Genomic DNA, 15,892 nt, shown 5'->3' on the forward strand with positions numbered 1-15,892 from the left:
AAAAACTATTGTCAGAAAAGTTTATGTCAGAGGTTAGTGGCCAGATGCTATTTTAAATCCAATTGTGTTTCTGAGCAAAATCATAAGTAGTCTCAAAGGCATGAGACTCATAGAATTTTTTTTTCACTATGACTCATAAAGTTTGCAAACATAAATTTGGTGTGCTATGCTTCATATAGGAGAAAAAAAATCTATTATCTCTCTACTCTTCTCAGGAAGCTTTTTTATCATTGCTTTCAGCCAAAAATTTTGAAGTAAGACAAGATGCAAAATTTATTATTGTATTCATTATATTTGGGCCTATATTCTTGACTGTAGTAGTCAGAGGAGGCTGAACTCTGGGAACAAACAGACTCAAACATACAATGAGGCAACAAAAAAAATGTTTGGTTCCCACTAGCCTAAAAGTCCGTAATAATTTAGTTTAGTGAAAGGTGGGGAGTGAAATGGGGTAGGGGGTAAGGATATTCTGCTGCACAGAATCATTCAGGGGCTCACATAATGGCAGCTTTGTTATCTTCAACATGTAGCTTTCAAGGTCACCCTGAAAGCTAATTGGTTACTATTCCCATTAGCTAGAAAGTAAAATAAGCATAGCAGAGCATGCGTGGGAAGTTTTATAGGACATGCCTGGAAGTGGCCCATGTCACTTCTGCTTACATTTCTTGCACTAGAACTCAGTCACAGGGCCAAAGCTAACCTCAAACCAGGCTAGACAATGTAGTGCAAACAGTAGGTGCGGGAAGAAGATGAAAACATTATTAGATAAATTACCTTTACCCCATTGAATGATCTAGAAAATTCTATCAGGACACTGAATTCTTAGAATTACACAACTTGACTCCTCAAGAATTCACAAATCATCAGCTGTTCTCAGTACAGAACAACTCATGAGAGACTGCATCCTCAAGTGAATTATATGGAGCTTCAAAGTCCTTTTGACATCCACAGAGAAAAACAGAAGGGTTTGCAAACCCAATATGCTCACAAAGATGAAACAGCATTAACAAATGTAGCATTTCTGAACTTCAGCTAATTACTGCTATACTTCCCTCCATCCTATTATGTAAATGTACACTAACTGGTTATACTAAATGTGGAAAACACTCTCAACATCTGTTCTAGGATACAGAACACTTATTTGTTTAGACTAGGTCAAATTATGATTTATTGCAGAAAAAAATTAATATGCATTAGGCTACTATGTCTCATATTACTTAAAAATTTATACTTTTTATCTAAATTGCTAACCTAAACCTTTAAACAACTGGAGAGGATGCTTAAGATATTTTTTCTTTATAATTGCCACCAAACTGCTTTTAAGTTCTTGGTAGACTGAATATATATGGTTCTCAAGGCATTAAGAGTAGTGTAGTGAATTTTATAAATATGGAACACACCCACAGTGCCCTAAATAAAATTTTGTTATCGTCTTTCATTTTATCTATGAAATACATAACTGTTTAATGCCCCTGGCACATTGGGCATTTTGTTTTGTTTTTATTTGTTCGTTTTTTGCACTGCTGTTAACTTTCTGTGTAGCAGCAAGCAGGCCAACTGCATGATGCTGGGATTTCATTATGTTCACTATTAAACAAAAGCTCTTATTTCAGACAGCATGTGAACAAACCTATTTTGAGTGCAGCATCGTTCTAAAGGATTATTTATTGTGATTGTTTTCTCTATTCACTGGGAATCCTATCTTTCTTGGTTCTGCACTTTCAGTGTCAGCCATTCTGACAGCTAGCACCTGTGCACATTCTGGTTATTGAAATAGTTTCTTTTAATACACAGTGATCCTCTCTTCTCATCCTGCAGAGTTTACTATCTTTCTAAAAGTCTCTCTAGTTTACACAGTTTGTTGAGAATAATTAGGTTCCTTTTTCAATTTATATGAAAGCAAGCTAGTATAGTGAAAGCAGTCTCAGACCTAGAACTAGGATTTTAAGGTTTCATTCTGATCCCTTACATGAATTAATTTCCAAAGCTACCTAATTCAAATGTAGACATCTATCAGACGAAGAAATTTGGCAATTTTATGAACAATCTTCAACTGTAGAATTCTAGGTGTGCATATTTTATATTTATTTATTTATTCAATCAACATACATTTATTACCAGTCACTGTGCTAGGTACTGGGAATAATAATATGCACTAAGTATTCTCATGTATTAACTCAGTTAATCTTCAGGCTCTCATTTTATAGTTGAAGAAACTGGCATACACAAAGTTTAATGACTTGACCAAGTCTGCATGGTCGTAAGCGACCCAGCTTGGATTTAAAGCCAGGGTGCCCAGCTACAGGGCCTGACTTCGTAGCCACTGTGTTACATAGTCTGGAGGAGTTTCTCTTTTCATATATATATATATATATATATTTTTTTTTTTTTGAGACAGTCTTGCTCTGTCGCCCTGAGCTGGAGTGCCATGGAGCAATCTTGGCTCACTGCAACCTCTGTCTCCCAAGTTCAAGTGAGTCTCCTGCCCCAGCCTCTCAAGTAGCTGGGATTACCGGTGCCTGCCATCACACCCAACTAATTTTTGTATTTTTAGTAGAGACAGAGTTTCGCCATGTTGGCCAGGCTGGTCTCGAACTAACCTCAGGTGGTCCACATGCCTTAGCCTCCCAAGAGTTTTCCTTTTTAAAGAGTTCACAGGCTACAGAGGAAGGCTGACATGTAAACAAAATGCTATTTTCTAATACTATTGATATACAAAGTCATTGGCCTTGCACCAGTCATTCTTGTTGTTTTAAATGTATTATGATGAAGTTCACAACCAATCTTTAAGGTGCTTATAATTGTCTCCAGTTTTTTTTTTTTATATATATAGGAAAACTGAGCCTCTGAGACATTAGCTAATTTTCCCAATATTCCATAGTTTATAAGTGACTGAGCTAAGATTAAAACTCATGTCTACCTGATTCCAAATCCCATTTTTGTTATCCTCTTTCACACTCCATTGCATAAACAGAATTTCTACTTTAAGGTTCTCTGAAATTTATGTCTTCATTACTGTACTTATTCTTCACATGAATTACATTTTAAAGGATGAAAAGTTTGCCCAGATTTGCCAACAATGCATAAGAGAACTAAATTATAATCCTTATTAATTTCTCAAAGAATTCACAAAGCAAAAGTCTGAGATTATCCATAATCATTTGACACTGAAGCCAAACAGTGGCTTTAAGTCTTTGCTCCCTGCCTGTTAGGAGGTGAATTCATGCAGTCTCTAAAAAGCTTAAATAATTATCGGGAAAACATCAGAATGTCAGGAGTAGGTGGTACCAGAGAATGATTCTTCATTTTCTAAATGGGGAGATTGAGACCTAGATTTAAGTTTTTTGCCCAAAGTTGTATAATTAGTTAAGTAACTGAATTAAAAACAGAATTCCGATCTTCTGCCTTTCTCCTCTGTTTTATTTTTATTATCCTATAATACCTATACTCAAAATTTTATCATCTAGTAAATTTTGAAAAAGCAGTTGTGCCCATTGACTTATAGGTAAATATAAACTGAATAATTCAGTATATTTGGTGAGTGATTATTTGGCAATCCATATATTTAAAATGTTTCCAAGGTGACTGAATAAAATTCATTACAAATCTTCATTATATAGATGTCTTTCAAAAGTTGGTTTAGTATCACAATACATGTGAGTAGAAATAAGAGGAAAGAGAGGAGAGGAAACAAATAATATAGCAGTCACAAATAAATTAACATTAAATAAATGTAATATAAGTAATTAAATACATGTAATGTAAATAAATTAACATTAAATAAATGTAAATAAAATAATATTAAATATCATTAACATTAAGTAAATGTTAATGAGGGTGAGAAAGACAGATAGAGAGTATAGATAAATAAGAAAGAAATGAGTGAAGACAAGCTAGCAAGCTTGAATGTACGAAGGATGTTTTCCCACAATTTGGATGCTTTTGTTCCAAATTCATCTGCCATAATTCTTGTACATACTGCTATTGTTTACACTATTTCTACCGTACTCTTCCCCTAATCATTCCACTTCTCTCCCTTCACACACATATACACATACACAAAACACGCAAACATGTGCATTGTCAGACATAAGCATATTTGGCAATTCCTCTGAAGTTTAATAATGATATGGCAAAGACCCAAGGGGATTAATTCAGTGTCGTTCATTCTATAAATGGCTCTCACATATTGGTTTAAAAGAATTCAATCCATAAATTATCTTGCTTAATGTACTGAAGCAACACTTTTTTTCTGGAAGCACAGAGGAAACATGCTGAAAAAGCTGGATTTAGATACACACAGGTTATAAACTATATGTTTGTACTGACTAAAGTAATGTTTGAAACTTCTAGATCATTTTGAAGAGTATATTTGGCAAAAAGCACCCTGCAATGATTTTCAGGGTTTGGTCCTTTGACTGCTTATTAGAACAAGAATCTAGAGGAATACACCATCACAAATGCACACATACGAGTTACATATAACACACACACGTGTGTGTGTGCGTGTGTGTGTGTGTGTGTGTGTGTGTGTATGGAGAGAGAGATTGAGATTTGTCGTTGCTTGTTCTCTCCTGACTTTGACTTTATCCCTTTTATTCAGTTTGGCATGGAGTCATTTTCAACCCAGAGTATTTTACCCTGTTAGAAATTGCTTTCTTACTGTGAGCTCATAGTCAAACTCTATTATACGTATCACTTCATGTATATTTTTTGAAGCGATGATTGCCAACCTAAAAAGAACTACAAACAAAATAAAATAAACACAGGCTCCCATCTAGCAAAATGTTTTGCTCCTGTATTAAAGGAAAGACATTTTTTTATTTTTCACTTTTAGAAAAAGGAGAAATAACAAAAATATGCATATTTCATTACTACAGAAGCATGTTGATGTTCCATGAACAAAGACAAAGGATCACTGATAGACCCTTAACACTAAAAATCCTCTTAACAAAGATAAATGTACAGGAGAATACACTTAAGTTAAGCTGGATATCAGACTCATTAAGTAAAAATAGTCTTGGCACACTAGTCATTAATTGAACTGTATGTCTAACATTTAAAACAAAGGTCCAATTATGTCTCCTTCAATAGAAAAAATCATCTATTCTTTAACTGCATGTTTAATAACAGTTTTACTTCAACTGAGGGATTATAGAAATCATAGAATTAAATGTTAACTTTTTACACCATGAAAGTCCAAAGGTGAATAAAAAATGTTTAATTCTTAGTTTTTTTTTTCAATTTTGTTGTGTTAAGAAGTATTTTACTTAATATTTTTCGGGTGATTATTCACATTTCTAATATTTAATGTTCAGTACTTTTCGAAATTTTTCTTCATATTTCTTAGCTCCTCATATCTCTTTTGGCTGGCATTGTTCTCAGTATTATCGTTTTAATCTCTTCTCTTACTCTTGCAATGACAAAACAGAAATCTTCCAAGTATCCTTTGTGAATGTAAACAATACAAATATTTAAATTCATGTGTTTAATATTCAGATAACCTCTGAGCAGTTCTATCATCTCAAATTTATTCTTTTTTCATTATGAAACACTGGATCTAAGTATGCCTATGGAGTTTCACTAACTCTCACCTCATTCGGTCCTGCTTCCCTCCACAATGCTTAACCTTCTTTTCTGTTTTGTTTCTTGGTCTAACCCAGCCCATTGTACCTGACTAAACAAACAACTTCTGTCCCATAACTCTTATGAAGCTAAGCAAATGATGTTTCTTCTGTCTGGAAGACCATTCTTTCCTTATTTTTTTTTTTATAAAAAGAGAAATCTGTCCAATTCAATTTAATCCTTTAAACTCCATCACTAAGGCCTCTTAGACGCTTTCAATGAAACCCCAAGGCTACATTTGGTGTATATCTTATATCCTTGCATAACACCTTATGATTGGTTTATCAAAGCACTTGTCACACTGTATTAAAACTATGGGTTTCTTTTGTTTTTCTCCTTTCCTGAACAATAAATTTTGAAAACCAGTAGCTCTGGTTGTAGCACCTTGATTCTCTTATAGTAAGCAGTAAGTAAATAACTTAGTGAATATATAAATGAAGATGTACCAAAGTGTGTCATGATTAGAGATGGTATAGGAACTAATACTTTATTTAAAAGACAACTATATGCCTTTTTATGCCCTGAGTTGTTCCAGATAAGGGTTAATTAGCTTAAAAAGAAACATAAAATACAGCAGAGTATGCTAAATTACAAGCAGATATGAAAGATGAAGTAAATGAAAAGTAAAGTTAGGGGCATAAAATGGATCCAGAAATAAAACACTAAGGTGATGCCTATGAATTCAAGTAACACTGTTTTCTTCTAGTCCCATGATAGTATCTATGACCTACTCAAACTTTGAATACCGAGATTTTCCTTTTATTCAAGGTGATGGCCATTTGTCATCTGCAATTTCTTCTAGTCTTAAGTGTGACATATTGCCTAAATTGCCCAAGAAAACTTTAGGAATAGCCTTAAAAAACTGGTAATTGCCCTAGAAGCCTCCTCCTCTTACTCCCTAGTGGCTTCTCATTTCAAGCTTCCATATAATTGTACTAAGTTATACTAATTGGAATATTCAATTCCACATGTTTGGAGCTAGTTATGTTGGAAGATAACGTGAATATTTGCATAAATGAATATGTAGCAGATGCAAAATAATGCACAAATATGTGCCTGTAACTTATTGGATAAAAGATTTAGTTCACAGTACACCCAAAAATGACTTTACTATTTATTTGATCATAGGAAGACTTAATCAACTCTATTTTACTGAAAACGTGTGTACAAAATAATTTCTGACTCCAAATAAAATGGTCAATATTTAGATCTGACTTTCATGAGTAAAAATTGAAATAATGTCTAGAGCTCTTTTCACCTTAGTCTGGTTAGCTCTTTGTTTTTTTCCAATTAGCAGTTCTCTTTACTTACATCTGTTTTGTTCTTGAAAATCAGGGCAATTATTAAATGTTTTAATATCTCTGCATCTCAATTTTCTTATCTATAAAGAATGGAATTAGTGCTACTTCTCTCTGAGTAAAAACAGTATGCAGATTTCAGGTTATCTTTATTGAATCCACCTGGAAATTTGGGGTAGAAAAAAATAGTATTAGAAGTATATTAGTCAAGACACCACCTACTAATTTTCCAGGGAGAAAAAAATTTAATTGTGAGGCAAACCTAATATCTTTTCTCGATTTTGCCTAGTAGAATGACTTACCTGGAGGACTCTAATCTGTTTAACCCTTTATTTATTCAACAACTATTTTTGGACGCCTTTCTATGGACCAGGTACTATTCGAAGTAACAGGAACGCATCAGTACATCAGTGTACAAAGGACAGCAAAATCCTTTTCCACATAGAGCTGACGTTCTGGAGTCAGTTCACTTACATTCACATATGTGTATATATTTGTAACATTTATAAATGTACAAATATATATAAATAATATATTATTACCCTGAATTTACAGAAGTGATAACTGAGAGTCAGAGAACTAAAGTACCTCACCCAGGGTCTCAAAGGCCGAGTAAATTATGGAAGAGAAAGTTATCTGTTAATGATTATAGTAAGTTATATCTGACCATAAGGCCCACATTTCCAAAACTGGCACTCTTAACTGGAAGAATACATACAAATAGAGTGGAGAACAGATGGCCTCTGTCACAAGACTAGGGAACCCCCTTCATTTTACTATTATTAGTAATCTTCATATTAAAGGGGCAGGTCTTCCATTCCTTGCTGATTTCTTATCCCTCGGATTCTGCTTTCCTACACAGATCTATATTACTTGATTCGTCACACTTTCTAATTTTTTCAAATTCTATACTTGACTTCTAAAAATCAGCTTTTTGATTTTCACTCTGATCTTCCCTTTTCTAACAAGATTTTTCCTGTGTCTTGTTTTTTTTTTGTTTGTTTGTTTTTGTTGCTTGTTTTTCAATTCAATTTAATCCATGGGCTTTCTGAGACTCATTCAATCTTCTATTTTGTAATTTACAATGACAACTATGAACCTAGTGTCCACTAGGCTTCTGCTAAGAACAGAACATGAATGTAAATAAAATGGGAATCTATCCAAGTCTAAATCCACTAGTTCCCTTTGGCTTAGCTAATCAAATGTTTCAATTTTTTTTCTCGTGTGTGTGTGTGTGTGTGTGTGTGTGTTTACATGTGTCACAAGGTTTATTTATGATAATTTTCATGATCCCTTCTCATTATTTTAGTTTTAAAAAAGTGGACAATAAATACACGCATACACAAACACGTAAGGAAAAAGTTACGGATAAAGACATGGAGAATAAACACCTAAGATCCCGCTACTTAGAAATAACCCATTGCATTAATGTTTACAAATTTCTTTCTATCTGTAGTAAGGCTTTCTGTGAATAACTCAAAATGAACTGATTTATTCAACCAACCAAACAGTTCGATCTATATAATCAATTATATAGTCAATTATATCAATTACCTCACCAAACTGCTATGTAATTAAATTGAATAAAAATCCACAGTGACAGGCATGATGTTATTTATTGTATATGTATATTTTCTATATATAGTGAATGTGGCAGATATATTAGACAAATAATAAGACATTAAACATTTCTAACTTTCAGAGAACCTAAATCTTCTCAAATTGACTTACCACATAACTGAATCTATCAGAATTTATGAAAATGTGTTACATTTCATCTTGAACCCCATTTGGGAAAAGGGACAAAGTTTTTCTTCAAATTATAACTCAGGAACCTACTGTAATTCCATGTGTACAATCAATATTGATTAATAAAGATGAAAGGAAGTGTCGTCTGAACCTGGCATGATACTACCTTTAGGGAATCTTCAGGTTATTAGGGGATGTGCAGTTCCATGCTGGTAACATAGACCACTGTTCTCAATTTTGGGCTTTGACAAACTAAAGTTTGTTCAGTAGGCTTTGGCTAATTTCCTCGGGGAAATCAGCTCAGCAAAATCTAGAAGTAGCTCTCAACTTTTGACTTTTAAAGGGCCAAATTCACAAAATTAACACTTTGCAAACCTTATCATAACCAGAAACATTTTCAGACATACTCACAATCACATTTCCTTCACACCTGAGATATCATTTAGATATGTGTGGCATCAGAATTAAATACAATTAGTAGTAAACGAAACCAGTATTAAGCACAGTTTTTCATGAAACATTTGGAAAAGGGTGAATTATCAAAGGTATGATTCAAGGAGAAGCAAATGACAAAACTGATAGTTTAAAATCATTTAAAAATCCTGTTGGGTCTACTTTCTTAATATGAGACAAGTTAATATTATGTCTGCAGCAACATGTTGACTTATAACTGTACTTATCTACCTGAAATTCATTCTTAAAATAGATAGCCTGTGTCATGATTTAAAAAGCACTTCCCTACTGTTTTAAACTTTCCCCCCTTTTTCCTGCTGTTTTCCCTCTTAAGTTAAAGTGATTAACAAAGTCGTCTTCTCTACCTATTCTAGAGTGTCTGACACCCTCATAAAGTCACTAAAGCACCTTTGTTAGCTGGATGGAATGTCTTCAGGCTCTACCTCAAATGTTCCAGCTCCCACTTTGTATTAGAAGAGAATTCTCTATGGATCTTTCACATTTCTGCACACTTTGTAAGCAGAGACACTGACAGCTTTTGTTCCTATCTTTTCAGTCTTGGAAGACAGAAGTAGTTCTCCCTATGGAGTAAAGGGCAGATTTGTTTACAATCCAGTTTAATAAGGATAATTTCTCCCTCTATGGCAAAGGGCAGGTTTGTTTTCTGCCCTTATATATTTTAAAAAAAGAGTTTTCTAAAGCTCAGGGTGCTTCAGCTATGACATAAACCCACTGTGTACAGTGGTCACCTAGCCCTCATCTTATCACCTTGTAGTAACTGGGTTTTAAAGAACTGATGCAAAAAAAATGACAATACTCTGACTACTGCTATTGCTATGAATAATACACTGCCTTTTGTCTTTGTCCTCTGCATCCATGAAACTGCTGTAGACTCTTCAGCATTCCTGGTATCTGGTATCCCCAGTTTCTATTCTTTTGCTTTATGGATAGACTCTCGTCTATCGATTTAGTTCCTTACTCAAGTTTCTGCCTCCTTAAGTTGACTTTCTTGGTCTAAATTTCCTACTTGCCTAGGGAAAAGAGAATCTGATTAAATAAGTGGCAACAAACTAAAGTCAGAGGAATAAAAAGTGTTAATTCAGAAACAATTGTGGCTTACATATGGAGTATAGGTCCCATGCAAATCTGTACTGCAGCTGGGTTTTCAATTTCATCCCTATCAGAGACATCATTTTAAAGACCTATTGGGTCTTGGAGTTCAACAGGATTGCTGGGCTGGGTGCCTTGTTTATTTGACAGATTTTACTCTGCTTTTTCATTTCTTAGTGCTCGCTGCTAAAAAATATTCTTTCCTTAGTAGATATATGTCTCTTTTCCCTCCCCTCCACTTCCAAGCCCTCAACCCTCAAACAATAAAATCAGTATACATATATTCAGAAAAGCATGGTTAGTGATAAATGATCAGGAAATTTACTTGTTTGTTACCTCTTATTTCAGAGAGTTCCAGAGGGATGAGCAGTAGCCCTCTGCAATAAGAGTCCTGAGAATCAGTGGGAACCTGTTAAAATTCAGATTTCCAGGCCATACCCTCCCCACCCCAAGGATTCTGATTCAGTATGGCTGATGTGGGTCGCAGGAGTTCTCCATTTTTAATAAGTTTCTTGGGCAATTTTGCTACAATTTGTTTGCAGAACACTCCATGAGAAATCCTACTCCAAAAACTGCCTCCTGACTTGGTATTATGCACATTTGTGCAGTATAATAGAGACAGTTCAACCGCAAGTATATAGATTAGTCACTGACAAATGTTAGTTGATGACATTGATTTGCTCTGGTGTGCAGCTCAACTGTTAGGAGTGTTTTGAAAGTTATTTTTTGGTCCATGAGACTGAAAGACTCATATTAATATGAAACAACTGCTGATTAGCTTTAACATTTCTGGATATATTTGGAACAATTTCTTCTGATCTGTGGCATAATACCACATGCACATTATTAGCAAGGACCATATACAGAAAGACAAATAAGTAGAATTTTAAAAATGAAAACCGTAGTTTGTAAATACTTTGGGTAAAATACAATTATCCCAAAGGTATTTTATTTGAAGAAGTTAAACAGTATGAACATTTTTTAGATAAAGATTTAGGGGAGATTTTTGAAAAGTAAAAAAGTAAAAACAGTCATTGCTGTTGAGATCATAAGATATACAATAGGATGTTACTGGAAAATCATCTTATATCAGTGTGGTGGGAGCATTGAGGAAAAGTGTGTAACATACCAGCACTGATGGTTCTGCAGGTATCCAATTTATATTCTAACTTCCTAACAACAATGCTTACGGAAAAATTCTTTCTCCAATTTTTTTTCCCCAAATGAAATAGAAATAAGTCACCCAAGTAACAGAAGTATCACATTTCACCTCTTTTCTTTGAGTACAGACCAGTACGCTTCATTTTCATCAGGTTTGATTGGGAGTTACACATTTAAATTTAGTGTTAGTGCACTTCAGGTAAAGCTCATGAGGAAAACACCAGCATATGGCTACAGTGCTTTTGAGGTAAGGACACCACGGTTTAGAGTGCCAGAGACTAGGAGAATATTAAACACATTTCACTCTGTACATCAAACTTAATTATTGTGAGTTTACCTGGGACAATTGTTACATTAAACAATTTAACCAACATTTCAACATCTACCCGTCTTCAGTGTTAGTAAGTGATTTTTTACCAGCAGTCCACCTCTTAAAAACAGCAACACAAATTTCAGTCAGAATTTTTCAAGGTGTTTTATCTTTTCTCAGAACTTATCTTGATAAAAGGTGATGACACTTACAGTTGACAACAACTTTTACTTTCCTCACATCTGGGAATGACACATCATTTTCCGCACTGCATTCATATTCCCCAGCCTGGTCCCTTGTAATTCCATAAATGTCCAAATATTGTCCATTTTCAAATGGTTTTGCTATAAAAAAGAACACAGCATGTTTAATTGTAGCTGCCTGAGGCTTCATTCAAGTAAAACAACAATTTCATGACTTCCTACAAGATATTGCTGACAAAACAATTCCAAATGAAACTGGGGAATTATTAAACCTTTTGTTCTTCTATGTTCAGAGGGAAACTCAGAGAAAAAAGCAGAAGCAGAACAAGGTATATTGTAACAACTATTTCCCCAGAACAGGATATACATGTGTTCTTTTTAATTGATTGTGGTCTTCTAACCTCTTCACACATCAAATAGACTCTGCACATTTCTGTAATTGAGTTCAACAACCTCTGAGCAGTGTAGATGAAATTCACTAATATGACTTGGTACATATTGACTTTTCTATTGTGTGAGCTAGCAACTTGACACTTAACCTAACTAAATGTTACTTTTCTTTTGGGGGAAATCTTCTACCCTTATTCAAGGATTCAAGTCAGATGTCTTGAAAAAAGTATAGAGATATATTTAACCATTGCTATATTTCTGTTTCCAAAATTATTCATGTTGCCAAGAAAGGTACAGTGTACACACTATATATAACTCACCCAATGAATCTTGGAAAAAATCACTATGACTCTCTAAGGGTTAAGTGTTCATAAAAGCAAACTAAGTTATCTTTATTTTTAAATATTCATGGGAAAACATTCTATGTGACCAAAAATAGCAGCAAAATAGAAATATAAAGATGTAATAACAGATGAAAGACTACCCCCAAATGAATGAGATTTGAGAAAATAAAGTCTCCTTTGTTTAGTAATGGAATTTTTGTTTATTTGAAAGCATTGAGTCATTGGGCAGGATCCTAATTATCAGAAGTATGGCAAAGGTAGAATAAGCCTTTGCGAATTTCAAGAGAGGAGACCCTTCCATCTCCTTGCACAGGCCTTGAAAAAAATCACATTTCAGTGCATATCAAAGGGAATTGTGGAATGAAGCAATGCTACTATTAAATTGTTTGTTTTCAAAGTCAATATTATTTTTATCTTCCCCTTTCTGTCTTGCCAAAACCATTGTAATGATATAGAAGTTGGAGGACTAGTAAGAAAGTTCATTTTAATGAAACAAACAAAATAAATTTTAGCTATAGCCCTCCAAATTTAAAGTCCATTCCAATTATTTCCCCCCAACGTTCCCCCATGCACCTCTGTGTCTGTGTCTTTATTAACTGTGGCATGGTCTGCCCTCCAGGTAACTATGAGTTTGCTAATTGAAACCTTTAGTGTTTAGAATATATATGATTACGTCGTTTTTCCATTTATCTATCTAATCCTAGCTGTACAGAAGGGGAATTAAAACTTGTGAAGTGGTAGTTGGCTCTTTTTGTCTTATTTTCACTATTGTAATGAAGATACTCTAAGCTTAAATGTGTCTGTAAAACCTATTGAAATACATATGTATAAAAACTTCACATCCAAGAATTTTTAAAATAAAATTTAAATTATAAAGTAAGGATGGTATGAAATATAAATTAAACTATGAGGAATACTGATATAGTACATCAGGTACTTTGAGTCATTTATTACTTACATTCACCATGAATCAGCACTCCCAAAAGATGTGTTTTAAGCATTCTATTGTTTTTAGACAAATAACTTTTTTTTTTTTTTTTTTTTTTTCAGACAAGATCTCACTCTGTTGCTCAAGCGGAAGTGCAGTGGTATGTTCGTGGCTCACTGCAACCTCTGCCTCCTGAGTTCAAGCGATTCTCCTGTCTCAGCCTCCTGAATAGCTGGGATTGCAGTTGGGTGCCACCAAGCCTGGCTAATTTTTGTATTTTTAGTGGAGATGGGGTTTCACCATGTTGGCCAGGCTGGTCTCAAACTCCTGACCTCAAGTGATCCCGCCGACTCTGCTTCCCAAAGTACTGGGATTACACGGGTGAGCCACCACGCCTGGCCCAAATAACTCTTTTACCTGAACTCATTCTTGCTCTGTTCTCATCTGATCTTACCAGACTTGAATTCCAGATTTGGAACTCAGAGTTGCTTGCCCAGGATCTAAACCCTGTAGTTTACTAGTTGTCTGTAATTTGCTTGGCTGCCTCACTGTTTTTCTTTGTTTGTTTGTTTTTGCTGTCCTTTAGTCTCCTTAGAAGTAATTTAGCATAGCTCTGAGCCAATCCTGTCTTCAGATCCCCTTACCCATCACTCCCCTCTCAAGGGGAAAGGATTTTGGCATGGTACTTTAAAATGCAAAGCAGAGCATTTTCATTTATACATGCAATATAACTCAATTTTCCCCCTCAATGGAGGAGAAAGACAAGGCTAAAGGGGTATAGAAAACTAAAGACGTAAGAATCATCACGAAAACTATGACTTTGCAATGTTTATGAGGGATATGTACTATCTTAGGTATCTATTATAAACCTATATCTTGTGATATGTTTTTAATCCCCCAGCATATTGATTATAAATGTAGATGAGATATAATCACATTGTGATATGACTGCCTTCCAGTAGTCATAGGTTTTGCTATTCTCCACCCGTGCAGCAACCAGTCTCTGTTTTGCTCATCTCTGTTTCCTTAGCTCTAGCGTAACGTGTAAAGCATCATATACTTTATAAATACTTATTACAAAAATAAATAAAGACATTGATTAATTTAATAAAGTCCTGTAAGGATGGAGCATGGGGAATCTAAACTAAACACCTACATCTGAGGAAGTTATCACTTGTTTTTCAAAGTCATGAAGAATGAAAAAATCTTTAAAAAGAGTTGCCATTCTTGTTGACATCTTGAAGTGATAGATGGTGGCAGGGGTTAGAACAGGCTCCGGACATTACCTTAGATCCCTTTCAATATTATAAAACCTAACAGAAACAGTAAATACAATTTTGAAGAAGAAAGATAAGTACTGCCTATAATCTGAACCACAGTTTTCCTTTGTGTATAATCTCTTCCAAGTATAGATAGAGTTTTCTCACAAAATAGAGAACTGAAGAAAGTCTACAAGCCTTCAGTGGTGCCACTATTATCACCATCTTCAAAGAGGAAGCTGAGAAATAGTAAATAGCTATACTTTAAAATATCTTTCTGATACTTATTTCTGATAAGAACCCCAGCCACAAAGAGTTCTATGTTGGCCACTAAATGATATCTAGATTTGGTTTTACGGTTTGCTAAGGCATTTAACATACTTTATGTAGCATTTAAAAAGTGTTTGTGAAAGCAGCAGTATTCCTCTAGAGTATCTGTGTGTTTCAGAAAAAAAGTTACAAAATAAATCTATCTTTCCTTAATTTCTAGGACATGATCCTTTACTAGTTTTACTCTCACATTGCTGGCAATTTCCATTTACTTTTGCAAAACCCTTCACATCTTCACATTCCCCAAATATTGTTTCTGTTCTATGACCTCTTTCTTTTATTCAGTGCACTCTTTCAGAGGAACTTGTTCTTGTTCATTCATTTATATTTCATTACTCTCTTAATATTGACAAGTCCCTGATTGATCTATTTAGCTCATATCTATGAATTTGGGACACATATATTTGACTGAACATCTGCACTGAGATGTCCCATAGTCATCTCAAGTAATCATAACCAGAACCAGATTTACCTTTCCTGCATATCTGCAGCTGCTCTTACGTTCCAAGTATCAATGATTGTTTTGATCATGATCTAATTTGCTCAAGCCAGAAATCTTGGCATTAACTTTGGTAGTATTTTTGACCTTAGTCATCTGTCGGTACTGTATCCTGTCAATTTTGCCTTCTAATTCTCAAACTTATTCTAGGAGCCTCTCTGTTTCAGCCCTGAATGCACATAATCATATATGCCAATAATTGCCTACTGCTTTGTAGATCCATTTCAATCATT

At 34.5% G+C, this 15,892-nt stretch overlaps 1 protein-coding gene across 1 annotated transcript in view; it reads right to left on the reverse strand.

The window, feature by feature from the left end:
• Positions 1 to 15,892, reverse strand: part of NEGR1 (neuronal growth regulator 1) — an 897,330-nt gene that overhangs the window by 284,038 nt on the left and 597,400 nt on the right. The window contains exon 4 of the mRNA XM_009210941.3: positions 11,919 to 12,050. Within this exon, the coding sequence (XP_009209205.2) occupies positions 11,919 to 12,050 (132 nt within the window). The remainder of the gene's footprint in view (positions 1 to 11,918; positions 12,051 to 15,892) is intronic.

Source organism: Papio anubis, chromosome 1 (assembly GCF_008728515.1).
Source record: "Papio anubis isolate 15944 chromosome 1, Panubis1.0, whole genome shotgun sequence".
Lineage (NCBI taxonomy): Eukaryota > Metazoa > Chordata > Mammalia > Primates > Cercopithecidae > Papio > Papio anubis.